Raw genomic sequence first — 17,283 nt, forward strand, 5'->3', positions numbered from 1 at the left:
ATCTCAAAATGAAAAGTTTTGCTTCTAGACATAAAACGTGCATTTAAGTTCATTATTTCCAAATGTGTGGGTTTGTGAGGTGATGTAAGGGGACTTACCTTCAGGGATTAGAGTATTACTTCCATCTGTTGTTGACTCACAATGAGATCAAACATAATTTACCACTTAAAGGGTTAAGAAAGCTCAACAGGCCTGTGTTTATGTGGATATCAACCAGAAATCAATACAAATCTTTCACTGAGGCCACTATTGTGGTTATGGGAGACTATCCTCAGAACGAGCAGGCAAGGACAAGACAAATTAAAGAGTAGGATTTAATTTGATGGACACTAGAGACAACAAGATAGATATGTCTTTTGATTTTTGAGCTTTTGAGGAAAGTGCTTGTATTTTTTGTGCAAGTGAAGTCCCATTCTGATTATATTCATTCCCTGGAAAACCTCAGTTTTCCTAGTCTTGGAATATATTGCTTATATAAACTAAATCTGAAGAATTTCTGTCTGCATTATCCATAAGTCCTTTGCTTTTTTCTGTTCTTTTAAAGCACGTTACAACTGATATAATATCAACTCTTGAATGAGTTTGTAGTTGTAGTTTCTACCAGGTGGAAATTGTGAAATTCAACTTTCAAGTATATGCTTGGGTAAAAACAATAAATTTATATTTTAAATGACTTCTACTTAACTGAAAGACAAATCCACCTTAAACCTTACCTGCTTTTCAGAGCTGCCTTCTTGCACCATCAGAGCAGGAGGCAAAAATAACGGTGCCTGCAGTCGACCACAGTGAAACACAGCTGCTAGATTTGTTTGGTGTAATAGTTAAACCCTGCAAAGCTACAGTGAGAAAGCAGAAGCAGGCTGTGGTTGCACTCGTTGGCTGTATGCATACATATCAGGTCTGAGCTGAATAACAACATGCTCTCAGTGAAACCAAATGCTGAAAAAGAATCAGGACAGGAAGTGAGGTGCAGTAATACACTTACACTGTGTGGATTGAATGATCAGCATTGTTCTTCTTGTTTCAGGCAAAGACACTGTTGTACTGCTGACTGGTTGTTTCACTATAGTCAACAATGATAACTACAGGATGGATTACCATTTGCACCCATTTTGATCGCCTGAAAATGACAGATGTTTTTCCTCTGTTACCACCAATTACCACTGATGTACACAGGTTTTGGTGGATGTGAATGCGGGGTCTATATATTCTTTAATTGACATGCTTCTTTTCCCTGTTTCACTATCCTGATACACAAAGACCAGACCTGAAACTAAATGTACAAGAGGCATTTTGTTTATGTCTACTTTCTCTTGCTTGTAGTTACTGAGACACAGAAGAAGTGAAAAGCATAGAGGAGAAGCCTCATTAAACTCTCTGTGATCACCTACACAGTGCTTTAACGCAGGTGAAATGACAATATATTTGTTCTTTCTTGCCTATTTTTCTGTACTGCGCAGCGTGATGCAGCACAGCTGGATGTTGCTGTGCAGTGTTTCAGCATCTACTATGGAATGGCACTAAATTATGCACACACAGTCACAGTCCTTGACAATAGGCATCATGCAAGAACCCCTCATTTGAATAGATTTAATCATGTGAATGATTTGAGAGAATTTATTGCCTCAGTTTATTTTTCGACTTTAAATTTTCGTACAAAGTAAATGTGACCTAAAATAAAACCTTAAACTAAATAAAACTGAGTTCACCTATGATAGCCATGTTAAATAAAACAAAAATTATTGGAAAATGTATATTCTGTTACTATATCACTGTTTTCATCACTGTTGCTTTTTACTTGTACAATTAACATATTTATGGAGATGTTGGGAAGCTTCCCTCATTTCATCTATACGGGTCGCTGTGCCCTTGACTACTCCTCACATTAGGCGTGAACCTGCTTTGCTTTGGAAAGACATTCTGGCTTCTAGCGGCTTCATGCAGTGCAGCATTCTTCCTGATGACACATCGTTGGAAACTGTAGTTTTTTGTTTTTTAATTTTTTAATTCACAGAATATTCTAAGCAACAAAATGCCCCTCTAATATGACACTTCTAAGCTTGTGATGACTTCATCTGGTGATTTCTGTTTGAAGCCCTGCACTGCGAGGTACATTGCCTTTTCTGGAAATTTTATTTGATTATGCAAATGTGATCATTTGCATAATGAAATGACATGAACAATTTAAGAGGAGTTTGTCAAGTAAGGTCTGGTGAATTTGCACTTGCATGGACAAACCACACAGAAATCAGTAAGAGAAATATTATAATAGAAGTAAGGCTAAATTAACACTTCATCATTTTATTTTAAAATGCATTGTATATTGAAAAAGATCCGTATCCAGATGAGCGTTTCAGAATCTTTTCAGAAATAATCCCTGTGAAATACTGCATGCCTGAAATCACAAATTCCACAAACATTCATGTAAGCTGGGCATGTGGACCCCAGAATAAACATGAAGCAGAGGGTTGCAGTTATGTGATAGAGGAGCCAAGACTCGGAGTTCTGCATCATTGTTTTCAAAAGTGTCAACACAGCAAACACACTTCTTGAAAATCTTCACCCTTGATGGACTATTCCTAAAAAGATGTTTTCAGTGACCTAAAAAGTCTGCACTTTAAACATTGCAAGATTCTACAAACAGCTAAAAATTACACAACCATCTATTGTGACCACAAAACAGTTACTTGGGGAAGAAAGTCAATATGCACAGAAAAATTTGCATTTTAAAAAATACCTGTTTACTTGTGGACAAGACTAAAGATTACAAAAATGTTCTTGCACTACGACTCACATAGTGTTGTTCGTCCTTTGACTATTTTTACTTAAAAGCCCAACCTGGGATGGAAGTTGAAAATTAGCTCAATTAGCTCAACTCTATATGTAATGCATCAGTTCTATGTGTTCTATGATAATTGCATGGTCCCTGATCAAATAAATGAATAAATAAATAAATATTTATACTGACTTTGGTGATCTCCTGTCAGTCCTTTGACTTCTTCACCACTATCAGGTTGGACATTTTGATGTTGATTGATATTTCTGAACAATTGCTGAGATGAATATAATGCCATGACATTTTGTAACAACAGACATTCATGTTCCTGACAGGATCATTTAGTAAGTCTAGCACCAAATTTGAAACTTTTCCAATATATTGGTTTCTGACTAAAGCTAACCACATTCCTAGCATTATCAGCTGCACAGACATTCATATGCTAATATGCTAATCTGAAAAGGTGAGCCTGGTAAACACTGTTAACTCTGACTCTGTAGTGTTACCGTGCTGACAGTAGCACTTAGCTCAAAGGATTCCTGTGCCTAAATACAGCTCTTTTGAACTGTAAGAGTGCTTGCAGACAGTTAAAATGTATTCAAAAACAAAATGAATTTAGGGATGTCCCAAGTATGCTGACACATCATGAGCCAAAGCTCTCCCCAAAGTTTAAACAGTTGAGACAAACAACATCAATGCATGAAAAACGGTCGCAAACACTGTGAAAATGCTAAAAGACAATTTATTAGTAGACACTCATCAGCCAGAAATAACCACCTGAAAAATGTCTTCCTGAAATACACCATTTGATTGGCAGTGTAAAATAAGGCAAAGGGCTTAAGATCATCTTTTATACACTTTTGCACCAACGGTAAACTGTTATACATTCACTTGTTACTGTAATTATGCTTTTGATAAATCTGTCCTTACACCCATATACCAAGAAAACTTTAGTAGCTGGTGGGGCAGGGACTGACAGTATTTGCAAGAGTATATACTCATCATAATGCAGTAGCTGATTTGGGCAGAGATTGGCTACAACTACATAGAATCTGACCACAACCTAAAGAAAGGTTAGATTTTGGAATTGCAGAAGCCAACACTATACTGACAAACATTCATACAAATACCATCACTGCGAAAGGATAATACCATCAAAATTGTAATAGCGTGTATAGATTTAAATAATGTGGATTTCCCTTTTCCCAGAGGCAAACACATCTCTTTAGAAAATCATTTTGTTAACATAAAACACTTTTCCAGTGAGCTGCAAAACATATAGGTTAATCATGACTACTAGTTTATAGGAGGCCATCGGTTGTTTCCAGCACCACAATAGATCAAATGAATCTTTACTCCCATCAACAAAGATTGACTTTGAGTTTGTTTCTTTTACTTTGTGTTTTGTATATTTAAGGTGTTTTTTTATGTCATCATATTTAACCACTTCTTTATTACTCTAGCATGTTTTTGTCACTACAGCAAGCTGTGAGAAAAGGTGTTTTACACCATCAGCCACAACATTAAAGCCACCAACCGCCATAATTAATATTATTGTTATCATGTGAAGTCCTGCCAGGATGTACTTTGACATGTACCATCCACCAATGAAAATGGACAGTGCACCTTGCCTCATCATCAAACCTGCTCAAGGAACATAACCAAGAGCCCAAAGCCTTCAGAGTGCCGAGACTGAACAGTATGTACTGTCTGAAACATGGAGGCCCCGCCCTGGAACCCAGAGGAATCCAAGGATTCAATGGGGCCTCACACAACAGGACACACCCAGAGGTCCATGGTCCAATGGGTCAGAGCTAAGGTGAGCCTGCATAATGTAAGGCAGGCAGTTTTAATGTAGTAGCTGATCTGTATACTCAATTTTTTCAATTAAAAGACCGTATCTGGGGTCTCAAGTCAGCCAACTGAAGATCTACATTACACCATTAGTCTGATCAGAGGTTCAATTTCTTTTAACCTCATATTATGAGGTATCATAGACATGTTGATTCCTATTGTATTGGTCCCTAATTTAACAATCTCTGAATGCTTAGTCCCTAACAACCTCCAGTGTCTGTGCAGGTTCTATTAATGCACGTTGTTAAGGGGTCTGACCTGCATCAAGACATACGTATGCAAAAATTTCTTCATGACTTGCCAGTTGGATGTTGGGTTTGGGAGTATAGCAGTTTGGGATATTGTAGCTGCAGCGAGTTTTTTTCTTCTTTTTTTGTTTAGCAGTGTGTGTATATACTCTATGCTTTAAAAAGATTCTGGAAAAAAGAGTTTAAAACATCTATAGAGCTTATTCAGTACCACACACACACACAGCTTGTTGCTATGGGTAAAAATGTCATTAGCCAGGATAGGTAACTAGGTGAAATGCAGCTCCTCTATACAGGGTCTATTTTCCTATTCAGAGTCCAAAAAGATCAGGGATAAGTAATCAAAGAGCTAATTTCCAAAATTATCTATATCCATTTTCATCGGTTAAAATCTTTCGCTACCTCCTAAGCACCAAGTGGAAACAATTCATCAATCAGTGGTACATCAAATTTTTGCAGTCATTTAGTTTCTTGAGTTTTCTTGTGGTTTTCAGCTGGTGGATATTTTGCTTTTGGAAAGAAACTCTTCAGTTACACAACACTCTACACTGGTATTACTGAAAGAACGATAAGTGACATCAAAAAGGAAATAAACATACCTTCACCAAGAAGCACTGAATATATATATTTTAGAAATACATAGAAAAATATATAGTCATCTGAATGCCCATTATACAATTTTACACAGTAGAGTCAGAAAAAAGCCTATATGGTGGTGCAGAATAGGTGTGATACTTGTACAAAGGGGACAGAGTTGCTGACAGTGTGAGATCTGTAAGTGAAAGCTGTTCAGGGAGGTGTTTATTGTGGTGGATGGACAGGTTTGGGCATGCTCTTTCCTCATCCTGCTGGTAAGTCCAAATCCTACATTTTTGAAATCTAAACATCTGCTTTGTGTATTTTGAACCTGTCGACTTTTGCTTATTTGCTTTCCAGTGCTATCAAGAGCAGCTGAGTGATCTGAAAGTCTGTAACAGTAACAGACATAAGATTTATTGGCAGCAACATTTTGTACCCTGCTAGTACCTGTACGCCCTGCACTGAACAGCCCAAGTAAATAACTCTAGTGATGGAGGACCTACTGCACATGTTTATGTTAGACTAAAGCACAAAACTAACCCACAAAGTTAGAAGTATAAAAATGCTACAATAAGTGCACACAGCTTCTGAGTGGGCAGCACTTGACACATTATACTATTTATATAGTGGTTCATTTTGTTATGGTTTATATTAGTAAAGCCATTCACATGAAATATCTGTATTAGTATGCACTGATACATAGAGGTATACTGATGCCTGACCTACTGGGAGTCAAATAGTAAATGCAGATATTTAAAATTAAGACAATAGAGCTAATTTGAACAAAATGAGATCAACTAAGGACTAAAGCTGATATATGTATACAAATCGTGTTATTCCAAAGGGGCGCAGACAATAATCTGTACTGCATACAGAGATCCCTTCCAAATTTAGGAATGTGATTGAACCCTCAATAAAATGTGGTGTCTAAGTTCAATCAAACCATAAACTGCATTTGCAAATGCTATTTGACTCACAGTAAGGCATAATTTAAAGCCTGTTGAACAATAACAAACGTTTTTAGAAGCTTGACCGTTATGATTTTGAAATCTACCTCACCGTTTGCTAGTAGTGAATAAGTACCTTGCATTTCAGGACAATTTAGAGTATTTAATTCAACAGCACATGAATTGCTTTATCCCACAGTTGTCTAAAAATGAAGATAAGCTGGTGAAAAGGTAATAAAAAGCAGCTTTTGTGAAATTCAGAGGAAGTTTGGTCTCTCCGATTCCTCTAAATGCAAAGAGCGATGTAAGCAAGTGAGTGAGCCTCTTTTTGTTAAGATTACTATCATGGTAGAGATGTAGACGAAGTGGAATGTGACTGTGATTCAAGAATCATGACAAGAGTCAGTTAATATAAATCTTTAAAAGGCTTGGAGTAGTTAAACATCAGATAGTCCATGTAGTAGAAGTCATATACTCGCTGTCTCTCCAGTGTGCTGACCTGTGAAAAGTATTTTTCTGTTATCTGCATTGAGGTCCTCTTGTCACTTGGGTTCCTATCTTTAAAACTGGGCAGTGTGAGGTTGGGTGGAGCCCCAGCCAATCGCAGGAGAAAGTTGGACTCTTCCTCCATGTTCTCAAACTTGCCGATGAAGTCATAGTCTATGAGGCAGGGGTTGCACAGCTGGTTTGCCTGCTCCCAGTGGATGTCCATCCCGACAGGCCGGTGGACATCTAGCAGGTACTGGACAAATTCCTTGAATGTGACTCCGTTGCCTGTCTTCAGGGCTGCCCAAGACGGGTTCACCCTGTATTTGGAGATGATGGGTTTCCCAAACAGGGAGTGGTAGTAGTTGTTAGGATTCTCAAACTTATCCCTGTAGGCTGACACCATTCTCTCCAAGGGCTCACGGACAAACATGACTTTTGTGTAGGTTTCCAGACGGTGCATGATTCCCTGTCGATCAAAACTATCCAGCTTCTTTAGATGGTCTCCATAGTGGACAGTGTCATGTTTAATACTCTGAGTATTGGAGGCCTGGCCTGCCAGTACCATCAGCGTCCTCTTCCAGTTGGAGCAGCCTGCCTTGGGCACCTGGCAGTACAACAGCTTGTACTTGTCCTCCACAAAGAGATGTTTCACATGATGGCGTGTGATGGTCTTCGAAATGCTGCTTTTGTACTTGGCACAGATCTCCTTCATCAGTTGCTGGCGAGCTTCTAGGACACTGGAGAGCTTTTTCCAGCTCTCAGGGGAAAAAGAGCCTGAGGCACAGGAGGAGAAAATTGAGGATGAGGAGGAAACTGAGGATGAGGAGGAAACTGAGGATGAAGAGGAGACTGCGGATGAGGAGGAAACTGAGGATGAGGAGGAAACTGAGGTCAAGGAAGACGAGGAAACATTATTTTTGGTATTGTGGATTGGGGGACTTGTTTTCAGTAGTTTGCGTTGTCTTTTGGAGACATGAAGAGAGCCAATGTCCTGTTCCCGAGACCCAGGGGTGGCTGTCTGTCTGCTCTTCTCGAAGTGAGGGAACTGCATTGGAGGGATTGGGCTGGACAGGAGACCTTCTGCTGCTTGGAGCTCTTGATAGTTGTCAGACTTGCCTCTCTCACGGTCTTGAGTAGAAAGAGTCTGTAAAACAATGACAATATGTGTCGAAGTTAAAAGTAGAAGATCCTTGTTTAGATCAAACAAGCAATGTATTTCTTTGTGGATATGCATGCAAAAATAAGACATTTCTGATTTCTGATTCCTGCTGAATGTCGTAGGAAATCTGAGCTTCATTGCCAGAAAGTTACTCCACATGTTTCATTCTCAAATAGGCCACTTGGTGGTGCTGTTTCACTACACCTTAAACAAAGGCCTAACTTTGTTAAAGGCAAATGTCAAACACTGCCCAATGCCATCCATGACCTATCAATAAACTGCGCTGTAATACCATATAAATGTCTTATAAACACTTAATGGGGAATCTAAATTAGAATCATCTACTGCCTGATTACCATCAGATGATGCCCAAGGCCATCAGGCATTCTGACATTTTATTTCAATTAAATGCTGTAATGGCATCATAAAGCCAATGGACTGGATGTATAATTTTAATTTTACAACAGACAAGGTGATGAGACCATCATGAATCTTGGTTCACCCCCCCTCCTGACTTAAATAGCCATATTCTTTCATCTGCAGGGACATCTGTAGGGGGAAAAAGAGGAGTGGTTCCTCCTTGCCTGTTTAATGTGCAAGGCAAGTGCGAGGCAGAAACCTATACACCAGACAACACGTTCCTCAGGGTTTGCACTCATGTAAGTCTCTCAGTGGTGCTGTTGATCACAGCAGGGAACAGAGTAACCAGGGGTCAGCTGAGAGAACATACCGCATGTCTAAAAAAAAAAGTTGATGGATTGTCTTGGAGTGGGTTACATGAATCTTGTAGCTCACAGAATGATAAAGATATGCTTCAGAGACCTTCATAATGATGCATGACAATTTAGGAGACATTTTTAGCCTGTATTTATTTATTCAGACCTTAGTGGTTTAATTTTGTTTCATTTGAGAGGATGATTCATTCCCTTTCAACTTGCAATTAACAGTTTAAAATATAGAATCTGACCTCAAAATGTAAAGCATGGATACACAGGGATGAATTATCACAGGTCATTTTTCTTATGTGGTAGTTATTCATTTGTGAAATGCCTAATTAAAGAGAAATAAGCTTCTTTTAAATCCATGTACCTGGCTTTTCTTACACTGGCAAGAAAAAAATAAGTCAGCCTTTTTGGTTTGTCTGAATAACGCTTGCATTTTGTCTGGTAGCACAATCAGATCTTTATGTAAGCTACAATTATGAAGAAATGCAGTCGGTTTTAACGAATGATATTGCATTGTTAAATTTCGTATTCAACATATTCTTTAAACATTCACAGTGTAGATGGAGAAGTATGTGAAAAACACTGGAGGTGTAAGTTAGAGACAATTTGACTTATTGAAACACTCATTGTGTTCTTGAGTTTGATGTTCACAATGAGCATCTGCTAATGTGAATCATGCTGCACAGAAAAATAAGATCTCGGAAAGTTTATGAGGTATAAGACAAGAAAGAGTTGCACAAGGAATCACAAAAGTTAAAATCTTGATCAGTTTAGTTAATTATGTGCGCACATAGATAATAGATAATTTTGTAATGTGGCTCCTCTTCCTGGAAGTGAGTATCCAGTTGAGATTCTGCCAAAAACACAACACAGAACGCTCAGTGAGGTAATAAAGACTAATGAATAAAGACATAAAGAATGGTAGACTCTGTTTACGTGTTCACCAGGCTTAAATCATTGCGCAGGCATTGTGTCAATAGTAGGAAACCAGAGAAGGAGCTGCTGCTCTCAAAAGAAAATATTATTCTATATTTGAAGTTTTCCAAAGAGCACCTTGATACTCCACTATACTACTGGGAAAATGTTCTGTTGACTGATGTAACAAATGTGGAATTGTTTGGCAAAAACAGACAGTGTTATGTCTGAAAACAACAAAGCATCATTCCAAAGGGGAAGCATGGTGGAGGGAGCATCATGATTTGGGTTAACTTTGCTGCCTCAGGGTCTGAACAGCTAACCATCCTCGCAGGGAAAAAGAATCCCCAAGTTTATCAACGTATCATACAGATGATATCAGGCTGTCTGCCAGCTCAAGTTCACTTGAAGTTGGATGATGCAACAGCAGCATGCAACAACGTGCAACTAAACATTATCTGTTACTTCAAACACGGCAAAAAACAAAAAAACAAAAAAACAAGAAAGTTCACCTTTTGGACTCGCCCAAGCAGAGAAAAGACAAACCCAGCAGGAATGCTGTGGAATCTCAAGAGAGCTGTTCACATGAGACATCCTAAGAATGTAGCTCAGCTGAAGCAGCTCTGTAAAGAATAATTCTCGAAAAATCTGGATCTGCAGGTATGAGAAAAACTTGTTCGAGGTCGTTCATGGTGAATGAGGTTTGACCAGTTATTAAATCCAAAAGAATTATGATTCTTTTTATGTCATTAGCGTAAATACATAGGTTTGTCTATACCTGTGACTTAGATCAAGATGAAAATCAGAATACTTCCTCTTGTCACTCTATAACTGATGTAAATGAAGGATAAAAAGCATAAATATAAGCCAAAAAGCTTGCACCGTGGAAGGGAAATAAGCTCCAGGTGTGATCATACCCAGAGGAACCAGGCCTGGTTCAGCTGGGATCGTTTACTCACTAAACTCAGCCTCAGTCTGACTGACTGAACGCACAGTGTGAGGTCAGCCTTTCTACACAGATGCTATCAGACACGCTGAGAGGTACAAGGCTGACAATCACTTTTTTGCAATAGATAACAGGTAGGGGCAACCTGTGTGTCTGTGTTTTGGGAGAAATGGAGTAAACACGTACCTCTCTGGACTGCCGCGGAGTGCTTCCAAGCTTCACGCCTGGGGAGAGAGAAGAGAACAGAGATAGGAAAATCAACACTTAAGTAAACAACATGTATTTTTGTCCTTGTGGAAGAGAGTTAGATGCCTCCAATACATCAGAGGCTCCAATAATTCCATGCTTCCTATCACTCAGAACATCTCCTTTGGATCCCCTGCAAACACCCAGGGCTCTACTAGTCCACAGAGTGAAGACAGGTAGCTCAATCTGTGTAATGAGCTGCCACACGAATGAAAAGTTGGTAAATGAGTCGTGATCCCAATAGTAAGCAAAGAAGATGAGACAAGAGAGGGGAACCAACAAGTGAATAAAGAAAGAAATTGAACTGAGAGAGACAACAAACAGAGAAGAGAAATAATGAAAGTTTAAAAAAGATGTAGTTTGCTAACCAGAAATAACAATAAAAGACAAACTAACTGTGAGATGTAGTTTGCTGAGGACAGTAGAAGAGTGATGGAGACATACAGATTGGTTTTTGTGGCAGCGTTGGGGACAGGTGGTTTGTGTATTGGCAAATGTGCAGCAGCAGGACAGACGATGTGTTTAGTGGTCTGTCTCCAGCTGGACATCTCCTTTCCTTAAGTCCCCCCATCTCGCTGATATGTAATCAGGTTGACAGCTCTGAATGGGGCTGCATGGCTGCTGATGGGGAGAGCAAAGACACCTCTGCCTGAGTGGCTTGTCACTTCCAATTTGAGGGTGGAAGTGATAGGAACCTGCACGAGGGGGGAGGCGGAGGCTGTAGATGCAGGCCACAACCTTCCCTAAGTGATGAGATGTGCAGAGCCCCATCTCACACTTAAACACGCTTCACTGGGGAACGAATAAAACATGTTGCCCAGATGCAGTGTTGTTTCAGATTAGTATGTGCTAGAGAGCTTTCTGTTGCTGTCTGGCTCTGTGTGTTAAATCTTTATCTTCATTGTTCCGAACAAGACATTGGAGGATGAGGCAAAGGGGGGAAGAAAGAGGAGGAGAGTGCTAAGGAGGTGGCGTGTGACATTTTCTGATCTTGTTTGGGTGCTGTCTGGTTATTTGATCTCCTGGCCCTAATGACAGCTCATGTAGGTTGTGCATCTTTGATTTCAATTTATACTACCGAACATTAAACACATGAATATTTATCACAACACACACATATATCATTGCCAGGCAAACGCACCGGAGCGTAGCAATAGCTTTAACTGTCTGCTGTTGTAAACTGATGAAGTGGCACCGGCCGCTTGTAGCCCTGACCATCTTGTCAAGACGCATGCTTGGTTATTGATCTTGAAAATGTCATCAAAGTGGTAATTGAAATCTCCAAAGCTTTAATTGGTTTCTTCTGAGAGGTTTTTGTCTGGAGGTTGTTACAAATTTGTCATGGCTGTTGATGTCGGTACTGTCTTACTTTACTAGTCCATGTTGTACACTCAGGCTGAATAAAATATAAACCTATTATTGTGTCATTCTGGTGAATCCTTGACAGAATGCAGGATAAAAATATATGATTTTTAAAAAATATTTGAGCTGTATTTATATCTTATGTTCTGCAAAGAGGAAAAGCATGAGAATCAGAAAAAATAAAAATGCGACATGGTTAAATTAGATTCAAGCCTAGAGGACTGATCTTAGCATACAGGACACCTAGTCGTCCTGATCGGCACTCAGGTGTCACGTTAAAGTTGTTCTGAAAATGAATCTGACATGGCTTGATTTGATTTGGCAAATCTAGGCTTAAAAATCTGTTACAAACAAGGTCTGAATTCTGGCTCTGAAAATGCAATTCTCTCTCAAGTGGGGAGCCAAAATTACATTTCATGAGAGGACCGTTTTTCCATGACAGAGCGTAACCGAAACAAGTAATATAACAATGTAAACTGAATTTCAGTGGGATTTGTAAACATCATTTATCTCTGTACTATCTATTTGGTTGAGGCTAATAGTTGCTGTTTGATTGCAATTTCACACTCAGTCAATTCTACTCAGTATAACTATGCTATTGATTTTCACTGCTGTGCAGTGAAACAGTGATAAATTGTTAAGAGTGAAGCTTCATCCTCCAAATTTGCAGAAAATGCATCCTGGTAATTCCACATAAAAATGTAGCAGCTACAGTATAAGGTTTTTCTTTTTCTATGGTAAGTTATAGCAAATAATCTTAATATTTCTTGCATGGTTTAATTTGGAGTTGGTTGAGAAGCTCTGTAGGTTTATACTGCATCCAGATTTGTTGCTACTATTTACTGCCACATTTACAAAAAATACTGTCTGCAGTGCAGCTATAGAGATTCAGCAGAAATGCTTCAATGGGGAATCCTGTAATAGAAAGAAAATAGTCGCCCATAAAGCTTAAGTTGTTTTTACCTCCAGGTATTAAATGTCAAAGTCTGGTATTTCTGCTTTTGAAGCTCTAAAGGGTTCCAGTAAACAAATCAACATATAAAATACACTGTTCACAGCATGCATCAAAGGAAGGCCTCTCTTAAGTTTTGCTTTGATTCTCAGGCATTTCACTGTAATTTCGTTGATGGTGGAAGCTGATTTAAAAGCAGAATCGGCTTTTGAGCCTCGTCCTCTGTTGCCCTCTATAAAAACCTTGAGCGGCCACCTTGCATTCACAGACAAAGCCTTTGAATATTCATGCAGATGACCCTGCATTACTGCAAGGATCCACATAAGCAAGGGCCACATCATTAGCGGATCCATTATCATCCTTCCCTCTCAAAGATCCTTGTACAACTCTCTAACAGAGACATACATCAAACATCATCTTTTTCCCTGCCACTGCCGCTGAGGAGGAGCAAAGGACAAAAACAATGTGAAATAATGAGCTTGTTAAGTGAAGGATTGTGGCCCCATGTTCAGGGAGAACTTGTTAAATGCCTGTTTTAAACCACAGACAGGCCAGGAGGGTGCTAGAAGCCAGACAAGGAGTGTCCTTCTCCAGCCCACTATTCAGACTAGGCAGTCATGCTGCGCCACCATAAACCTTTCATTAGTCATTCAGCACACTGAGCCACTGTGACCCCAACCAGCTGCACTCCCCTCTCTACCCAACAAACCACCCACACCTGCACTCTGCACACGCGCTCCTCCTCCACTTGACTCTGTGTGGGAATACAACGCTCGGGCATGCTGGTGTGGTTTATCAGAGGGAAAACGCTTGAGAATGGAGGTATTAGGCTTTGAGCTCTGGTCTATTGATGTTTTAACTTGTTGTGGGGAGAGATAAAAATGATGTTTCACTTGGTATTGAAATCCTCCAGGACTGGGCCAGAGAGAGAGAGAGAGAGAGCAGCTGCTGGGGAGGAGGAGGAGGTGATGGGCGAGCAATCAGTGATTTGAGATTAAAGATGTGCTCACAGAGACTCTCTAAAGACCAAACACGGACCTTCTAAAATTTGTGCATATTGTTGTCTGAAGATTGGCTTTTGACAGAAGGACTGAAGGATTTACACATTCTTAGGTGTTTACAGCAGGTTTGGATAGGAATGAATCAGTAACACATTTTTAATCCAGTCAGTGATGATGCACTGTAAATGAAGCAAAACCAGGACACACATTATTTCCTCTGACTGGAAACATGATATCCTCCCACACACAGTCAATCAGATATGTTCTACAACATTATCCGAACTGCTTTATCTGAAAAAGTCACAGATGGCTCCATCCCAGTACATATAGGAAAACAATTTACGTCTAATGCACAGTCACGAGGAGCATATTCACTGTACTAGTGTTTTTGTTTGGGTGTTTGTGCCTTCAGACAGTTGAATGAAATACCAGTGGTCGCTGCAATTCATGGTTGGTATCTTAATCTTTAAGCTACAAAAGAGCCAAACATCAGTGTCATTTTTATGTACTTGTACTTTATTGAAACATCTTTTATTTTGTGCTACTGAATATTAATATTACACCACATTTCAGAGGGAAATATTGTACTTTTCCCTCTGCTTCAATTTTGTTGCATTTTAAGTTACTACAAACTCTGCACATCAACTGTTGACACACAAAACATACAGCATACAAAATATTATTCACTGTGATTAGCTAAACCCCCAAGCAGTGTTTAAAGTTGTTCCCTCTCAGAAAACTAACACTTAAATGGTCATTAGATATTATTATTATTATTATTGACAATGATAATAAACAAACTAAACAAACAGCAAGGTTTGAGGATGACAAGCAAAATAATGACCTGAAATTTGTTGGAAATCTTTGTAGAGCTGAGGGTGGCTGCAGTGTTTGTGAGCATGAGCGACCTCTTTCACATACAGGCAGTCTTACTATCAATTTCCAAGATTAAAAAAAAGTTAATTATAGCAGCTTGAGTACACGATAGTTGATAGTACTTGATGTAGCATAAGTATGTTTGAACGATGGCATTTAACTTGTTAATCAGAATATTAGGTCATTAGCTCATCAAAGAAAGATTTTAGATTGGATTTTTCAGATTGGACATTCATACAATGAATCAAATCTAATTATATTGATCAGAGATCTGGACTGATCTCCAGTTTCCAAATATAGAAATATATACACACATACGTCCTTGTATTTATTAGCTACTAGTACAAACAACACAGCAGTGGTCCAACAACAGACACGCAAAGAGAATATGTGAAGGACCAAAGCGTGGCCATGAAAATATGCAGCTAGCATAACGAGACAGCTATGAATTGTGCAACCAGCTGTAATTTCTAAAATTACCCGTTAGCAGAGACAAAGTGACATTTGTGAAGCCTCTGAATTAGCTGTAGGTTCAGTGTGTGATGTCAGGTGAAGGATGACGCTGTTTCATAGTTGCACAGAAAAAGTGAAGTGAAGCAAAAGGCGAAATCTTAAAGCCCATAGTTCCAAGGAAAAAAAACCCATAATTTACTACTGAAGGCTTATAGTGAAACAAAATAAAACAAAACAACAAAAAAGCACCAAAAATGAAAAACAAACAAAATGAAAGAAAGCCCACAATGCTTTCCAGTTACTTTCTTTTATACAGAAAGTTTTCAAGTGAAATACAAATCAGCATATAACCAATCATGCTCACCTACAGAGGTGATGTTGGCCCTTTATCTAGATAGACTGTCTGCTTGTGTGTGTGTGTGTGTGTGTGTGTGTGTGTGTGTGTGTGTGTGTGTGTGTGTGTGTGTGTGTGTGTGTGTGTGTGTGTGTTTCTTCCGCACAGACTTAGATTTCAGGGTGTTTTCTATCTTGTATTATTGAGTCCAGATGTTATTCTGGTGATGTTAGAGCTCTTCAGTTTTAGGTTTATTCTGCAATATAGAGTTTTAGGTGTTAGTAGGAGAAGAAGTTCACAAAGTCACAGCTAACAATGCAATTATCTGCTGTGACGAGGCTGGAAACTATTTTTGTTGTCTCCAATAGAATATTAAATTGTCTTTTGGTTGTAAATATCCCACTAGTTTGTTACCTGAAGCAGGGAAGAAATATTTCATGTGGATCTTTGACCTTCTCAAATGGTTACCTGCCAAATTTACAACTGGGAGAAAAGGATTCATGAATTTGGGGTGTGGCTGGTCTCTGATAGATCTGTCAGTAAATCTGTTGTTCTGCTATATGCTATGTGACACTGAATAGTACAAATCCAGAACTTTTTCTTGTAATGGCTTTTTAAAAAAAATATTGTCGTAATATTGTCTGGAATACTTTGCTTATTTTGCACTGCTTTTAACAATTAATCACTTAATAGCGACATGATCTTATGTAGTAAGCTAAACATTCTCCACAGTGTTGCTATTTCTGACAATTTAAATGTTTTGCTCTATTTTTCAAACAAGGACTTGTTCATCAGTGGAATTTCTACCTTTCTAATCTTTCTAGTCAGGCAACATGAGCAAGAGACTAGCATCAGAAAATATGTCACCTTCCAAGGTTATATTAGCCTAGCCGCGCTAGACAACCCACGGCAACGAATTTAATTCTCTGCCAGGGTGGGTCTAGTTACCCTCCATAAGGCTTGAGGCTGGATTCTCCTGAAACTGGCCGGACAAATCACCATGAAGTGTAGAGTCAGAAGGCAGACGTAACTAAGTGACGACAGAGGCACGACGATTCTGACAGAAACAACCAGCATACAATAAACAGTTATCTTTGGACTCGGCTTTGGCCACAGCCCTTAAAGATTTGAAGCTAAAATTAAACTTGAAAGATAAACAAAGGACAGCACTGAAGTGTTTCATCGAGAAGAAAGATGTATTTGGACTTATGCCGACGGGATATGGCAAATCCTTAATATAACAGTTGGCTCCGCTGGTTGGGAAGCTAATGGGACTTAGCCACAATCCGGCGCTCTAGGAACTATGTCAGCCTATTTGTTGCGCTGATTGGTTGTATACCTACCCAATTGCTGCAGGGTGATTTGAAAGACAACCTTTAAGCCCGCCTCCCTCCCTGTCGAGCGTTCCTAGACCCTTGTGT

General features: G+C 39.2%; 1 protein-coding gene across 1 annotated transcript in view; it reads right to left on the reverse strand.

The window, feature by feature from the left end:
- Window positions 1-3,498: 3,498 nt before the first annotated feature.
- Window positions 3,499-17,283, reverse strand: part of LOC110954224 (carbohydrate sulfotransferase 8-like) — a 199,712-nt gene continuing 185,927 nt past the window's right edge. The window contains exons 3-4 of the mRNA XM_022198698.2: window positions 10,825-10,862; window positions 3,499-8,037 (exon numbers count right to left, since the gene is read on the reverse strand). Of these exons, the coding sequence (XP_022054390.1) occupies window positions 6,811-8,037; window positions 10,825-10,862 (1,265 nt within the window). The 3' untranslated portion in view covers window positions 3,499-6,810. The remainder of the gene's footprint in view (window positions 8,038-10,824; window positions 10,863-17,283) is intronic.

Source organism: Acanthochromis polyacanthus, chromosome 2 (genome assembly GCF_021347895.1).
Source record: "Acanthochromis polyacanthus isolate Apoly-LR-REF ecotype Palm Island chromosome 2, KAUST_Apoly_ChrSc, whole genome shotgun sequence".
In the NCBI taxonomy this organism is placed as follows: domain Eukaryota; kingdom Metazoa; phylum Chordata; class Actinopteri; family Pomacentridae; genus Acanthochromis; species Acanthochromis polyacanthus.